This window comes from Scomber japonicus, chromosome 12, assembly GCF_027409825.1.
Source record: "Scomber japonicus isolate fScoJap1 chromosome 12, fScoJap1.pri, whole genome shotgun sequence".
Classification (NCBI taxonomy): domain Eukaryota; kingdom Metazoa; phylum Chordata; class Actinopteri; order Scombriformes; family Scombridae; genus Scomber; species Scomber japonicus.
Window position 1 is genome coordinate 26,355,669 of NC_070589.1, and position 6,316 is coordinate 26,361,984.

General features: G+C 36.7%; 1 protein-coding gene across 1 annotated transcript; it reads left to right on the top strand.

Moving 5' to 3' along the window:
* Positions 1 to 1,085: 1,085 nt before the first annotated feature.
* LOC128369699 (SLAM family member 5-like) lies at positions 1,086 to 2,595 on the top strand (the record flags this gene model as incomplete). The annotated part of the gene is made up of 3 exons (XM_053330778.1): positions 1,086 to 1,284; positions 1,363 to 1,647; positions 2,302 to 2,595. Coding segments are annotated over 3 exons (603 nt in total), but the record flags the coding sequence as incomplete, so codon positions are not given.
* Positions 2,596 to 6,316: the final 3,721 nt, after the last annotated feature.

The window sequence follows — 6,316 nt, forward strand, 5'->3', positions numbered from 1 at the left end:
TGTTTATCTTTGTGATGCTGGGACTTCTGCTCTGCAAAGAATTAGCAGGTAGGACAAACATACTACATTTTAATTTTATTGCAGATAAAAGAATAAAACCTGAGCTGACTTTATAATTGTGATTAATGAACTGAGGATTGTGGATAAAACTGAAGATCCAGAATCATCTGTAATGAAAGTCCTGCTAGCTGGTACGACTTTGAGCTCATGATTAGGAACACACAAGTCATTTATCAGAGCAGCAAGAAAGGAGACATTACCGCTTGTTTAGAGGACGAGATGAGATATCCCTGCATTTAGTAGTTGGTAGGTAAAAAATGAATTATGATCATTTATGAAGAGTAAAGTTTTGTCCTTTTATTGAGAAATTATAGTAAAATAATAAAAATATGATTTATATGTTGTGGATATTTTTGGACTGGCTGTAGAAGATGCAATTGTGAATATTTTTAATGAATAGTTCATCAATTAATTTTCTTAAATTCAAATATCTGTAATAAGTTATTTGAGTTCACCTCAAATATTCTTTCCTATAAACATGAAGCAGTTAGAAAAAGACAACATAAGGCTCAAATCAAAAGGCTCATAGTAGGACAACAACAACATTTAAAACAGACTAAGTAAAATATATCCTATAAAATGCATTATACATTTGTTTTGAATCATTCAAATACATTTATAAACATTACTCAGTGTTTGTGGAGAAAAGGCAGTGACAGCAATACTCTCATTTTTAAATATGTGTAATTATGTTATGTTAAGTTCACCTCAATGATGCAGTGGGAAAAAAAGCTTGAATCAGAGGCTCCTCATTCAGGGGACATCTTTACACACAAACACACACACACACACACACACACACACACACACACACACACACACACACACACACACACACACACACACACACACACACACACACACACACAGGGGTACTGAAAAAGCATACATGTGATTTTAATGTGTGTTCTTTTTACAGGGTCCAGTGCTGTGACAACTGTGTTTGTGCAGAAAGGGAAGGATTTACATCTGGATGTTAACAAACCTGTTGTTCTAGTAGATGATACTGAATTTAGATGGACAATCAAGAATACAATGTAGTGAGATTATTTCCTGATAAAAGAACAAAAATATTTGACAGTTATGTAGGAAGGGTTGAGTTTTCTGTACAAAATCACTCTTTGATTTTGAAGAATGTGCAACACAGCGACAGTGGAGATTACACTGCACTCATAACTGGGGACATAAACCAACATCTAACTGAATACAAGGTCATAATTCAAGGTATGTCTCTTTAGATTTCAAACATTGATACACTAGTACTCTGTTTTATAACCTTCACACCTACCTTTTGTCTCCTAGATCCAGTGTCTCCAGTCCAGCTGTCAGTGAACTCTGTGTCTAACAGCAGAGAGTCCTGTAACCTCACTGTGACCTGCAGTACAGAGGACTCTCTCATCAGCAGCACTTTTAGATGTGACACCCAAACCTGCAATCAGGAGGGAGGAGAGCAGTCAGAGGTCACAACCTCTGGTTCTTCTCTCCATGTCTACTTGTTCAACGACTTCATCATCTGTAACTATAGCAACCAGGTCAGCTGGACCAGAGACATGAAGGAGATTCAGTCTCTCTGCTCTCTAACTGCTGGTGAGACTGAAATAACAGGTAACTGACAATAATACACAGTTTACACACACTGCAGTGTAAATGGCAGAATGTGCTACATGGATGAAATCAAATCAAATTTGACTAAATTACACGTGTGACATTTTTATAGACCTTTGGGCAGGAGGGATCATACATTCACTTTTAGGTTCAAATGCTCAATGTTTATATTGTGTTAATTTAAGTTGCATATTGTAAAGTCTTAATGATATTCATGAGAAATATTTAGTAGCAATGTTTTAGCCAGTTAGTCATGTAAGATTATTTTTAATAAAACAAAATACTTGAGAACAAGTACCTGGAAGTAAATAGTCTTCTTTTAATGGTAATTATTCTGCTAAGAGTTTTTCTGTCTGTGTTAGACAGTCTACTGTTGTTGTAGTCGTTGCTTCAATGAAGTACATCATGTATGACCGACACTTGAATTAGAACAAAATGTAGTGATTAACCAGAAAAAGCAAAAATAAAGAATTAATCAACACAGTTCATTGAAGTCAGAAAAGTTGTCGACATTTTATTTTTAAAAGCACACAAAATGTTTCTGAAATATAGTATTTGGGGTCATTTATTATGTCCAGTATGTTGTATGTTGTGTTGTATTGTCAAAACTGCAATAAAATAACTGTTGTGTTGCAGGTTCACAGAGTATCTCTCTGTGCCTGGTGAAGACAGTCGTGTTCTCTGTTGGTCTGATCATCATGGTGTCTGCCGTCATCAGTGTCCATCTGATGGAGAGGCTCAAGAAGCAAGAATGAAGAGACGACTCTACACCAACAAATCTGTTATTCACTTTCTTATCAAGTAGAACAGCAGACGCCACTGTGCATGAGTAGGAATGCAGTTCAGTTTAGAGCTTTGTTTGCTTGTTGTGCTACATATCATAACCTCTTGACTTAGTCAGTCTCTCTTAATGAAGAGTGTGATGTTGCTTCATCACTCGCATAAGTGCTGATTTAATATTCTTTATTTCATCTACTTGTTTCTGTAATTTATCTGTGTAAACCTGTTTTGCCTTAAAAACACTTTTACATCATCAATACAAATCAATGAAACCTCAGATATTGTATAAGTTTGTTTGTGCAGCCTTATTAAAACCAGCTTCTCTTCTGTCTGCTCCATAATTTATTTTAACCTAAATCTGCACACTAACATATAATCTTCTTAAAAACAGCTGAAATGAAGTCATGTCTTAATGCACAGAAGACACATGATGACTAATATTCTTGTTCTGTAAATAAATAAACCAAAACTAAACTAATGTTGATGCATCACAAAGCAACATCAGGAGGTCTTTCATATGACAACCATTCTCCATTCACTTCATTGGCTCTCCGTCTCCACCAGGATTGAATACTAGATCTCCCTCCAGACTCACCAGTGCATCTATGGTAATGCCCCTCTCTACCTGAAATAACAACTCACCACACTAACCTCAACCCGATCCCTCCGCTCTACAAACTCTAATCTCCTCCTCCTCTCCAAGACTGAATTTAGCACCATGAGTGATCGGGCCTTCAGTTCTGGTGCCCCTCGTCTGTGAAATGCCCTTTCTGACCAGCAGAGGGCACTACAGACTACAGAGAGTTTTAACACAGGACTTATTATAATAACAATAATAATAATAATAATAATATATAGTAATAATACATTTTATTAGTTATGCAGTTTACATTTGAAACAAATCAAGTGCTACAAGGTGAAATCATCAATATAAAAGATAAAAACTAACATGAAACATACAAGTATGAGCATAAAAGCAGAAATCAGCAAGATTATTAAATAGATAATAGAAAGATAATTAGATAGATAATTAAAAGTCACAGGTTCATCATCAACCACAACAAAAAGGCTCAATTAATTCTTCAACATTTTAACATGAAATACTATACATTAAAAATATACAAATTATTCAGTCATTTCACACATCCACTATCCAATATACTGAGAACCCTACTTATAAAACTGATGCTGTTGAGATGAGCTTCCTCTTTAACCACTTAACATACGCCCCTATTTTTTATGTTGTTAGCCTAAACGACATGCCCAAGTTGTGAGCAGCACAGATCCCACATAGTTTGAGACTCAGAGATGTGTCTGGTATCATTGGAAAGGAAACACTCTCAGGATTCTTGTAAAAGTGTCTGTGTGATTCTGTGACTTACTGACAAAGAGTGGCAGAGGTTACAATGATGGGGTTGTTTACTCGCCCATAGGTTTGCCTTTACAATGACATGTGTACAGACATTCAGGGACCTCTCAGCGAGATATAGACACAATGAGGTCACAGCCACAGGTAGTGGCTTCATGCAGTCCAAATTTGGAGTCAAAAGACCAAAAGATGAATTTTTCAGAGTTATTTTTCAACAGGTATGTTGTGACGATTTTGGGTCTGTGTGTAGCTTGGAGTGAGAGGGACTCACGTGTGTGGGATTTCACAAATGCTCGTCGTTTATTCATACACAAACTTAAAACACTCCAACCTTACCAAGCCCGGTTGTACGGCTACTATATCTTCATACATGAACAAAAATAGTTACCACACGGACGTATTATCGTCACTTGAGTTGAGAGATAGAGAAGAAAGCAGGAACTCGCATATACACAATCCGACCAGCGTAGTGCGCGCTCTCAACTAGCTCAATAACCAATAGACACTGCTTGATGACATCACTGTTGAGCGACACACGTTAAAGGCACATTTCATATATTCGACTGTTACAATGTCCATGCGTTTTCCTCAGGTCCTTTTTGGAGACTCCAAATGGACACTTGGTTACCAAAGCTGTATAACCGCAGTCAAACACCTATAACTTTACAACCCCTTTGCCTACAATCAAAATCTTGGTCTCTAATGAAAGCTGACGCCATATTATTATTATTATTATTATTATTATTATTATTATTATTATTATAACATATAACCATAACTTCATTTCACCGAATATTTCCATAGGCTGGAACAGCAGTCAATCAAAGCCATTTCGTCATTGTTGTCGGTCACATGTCTTCATTGGCTTTGGAGACATGTACTGCCTAATTCTAAACACCGATTGGCTTGTGTGTGGTGTCGTCAGAAGCAGAAGAGGCTCACGGTCGTAAACATCTAGTCACGTGTACTCTGAGATGGACGCGCAGGTCAGGAAATGACGTAAACGGACCGTATGTGGGTTGTTATTTGTGTTATTACGTTACGTGTTGGACTAAATACATGGACATATTGAGGAAAGTATTTCGGTTTTATGGAAACGGATTTCATATTTCACAAGAATGGATACTTGGCGAGCTGTACAGAAAGTCCTGAGTCATAAGATGATCGTTGTGGATAAAGGGAAGACTTTGAAGGTATGTAGCATTATAGCTTTTCTTACTTAGCTCAGGGGCTAGCCGAGCTAATCGCTAATGCTATTACGGCTGTGAGCAACCATATGAGTCGTGAGTGGTCTTGAATGAATCAGGGCAATCTAAGCTTTCCAACAATGTACGACATGAATATATATGTTAAGTGTTGGTGTTTAAAACATTCAGAATAAAGTGTCGCTACCTCTTAACATCCGTCCCGTCCCGTAGACGGAACAGCGTATGTTAAGAGGTTAATCAGCAGCACAACATGACCTCCATAAAGGACTCAATCTCAAACTATGACTTTGAGAACAGCATGTTTTTAATATGTTTTTAGGGAATAAACTTAGTTATAATGTTACGTTCATTTCTTTGTTTTGATATAGGGACTATTAATTTGATAAATAGCACAAAGAAAACTGTGTAAGTGAATGTCCACCTTTCTAAACAGTCATACAATGGTAATGTAAAGTAACTCCTTAACAAAGTCACACCAGGATTTAGTCCTGTGAATGGACTGAATCATCATCATTATCTGTGTTTTTCAGTTCTGGGTGGTGGTTGGACTTTGGAGGTTTGGTAACTTGAGCATAAACATCCTCTGGCTTGGGGGTGTTTACAGTCTCAGTGGATTGTACAGGTGCAGCTGGAAATCCTAACAAAGCTTAGGTGGAGGTTGGAGAAAGACCTGAAGCATCTTCTGTGGCATTCTGATTAGGAGTTTGGTTGAGATTGAGATCCTAGAAACAAATCAAAGTAATTCAGTTCACAGGAAGTAGCAGCAGTTCAGCAGACTAGGTGAAGCAGCTCTTGTAGTACAGAGATGGAAGTCATTTAGATAGACTGCCAAGTCATTATGATGAAGTATTTGGTGGTTACATGCTGGCAAGTGCATTAAGAAGGCTGTTTTCATAGTTTACATTTATTAACATTTCACCTGCTAAATGTTAAATTAAATTAAACACAATGTAAAATGCTGTTCCTCACTTACCTGAAGACTTTCATATGTTGCATTTTCACAGTTCTTTCTTTTCTGTTGGTCTGTCATAAAAAACATTAATTATCTTAATGATGATAAAGGCTGATTGAAGTTAGCAGGATTAAATCAGAAATCAAATCAAGTTGTAAAACTCAAGACAGATTTTTGGCAGAAAAAGAAATTTTAACTTGTGTTTGCACAACAGAAATTAATGAGAACCATGCAGTTGGTAATGTTGTTTAATTAAGATTAAACCTCTTTAGGTTCTTTAGTTACTAGCGTCACAATTATTATTACTGGTTAATAGATATTCAAGTCGTCTTATGTATGACA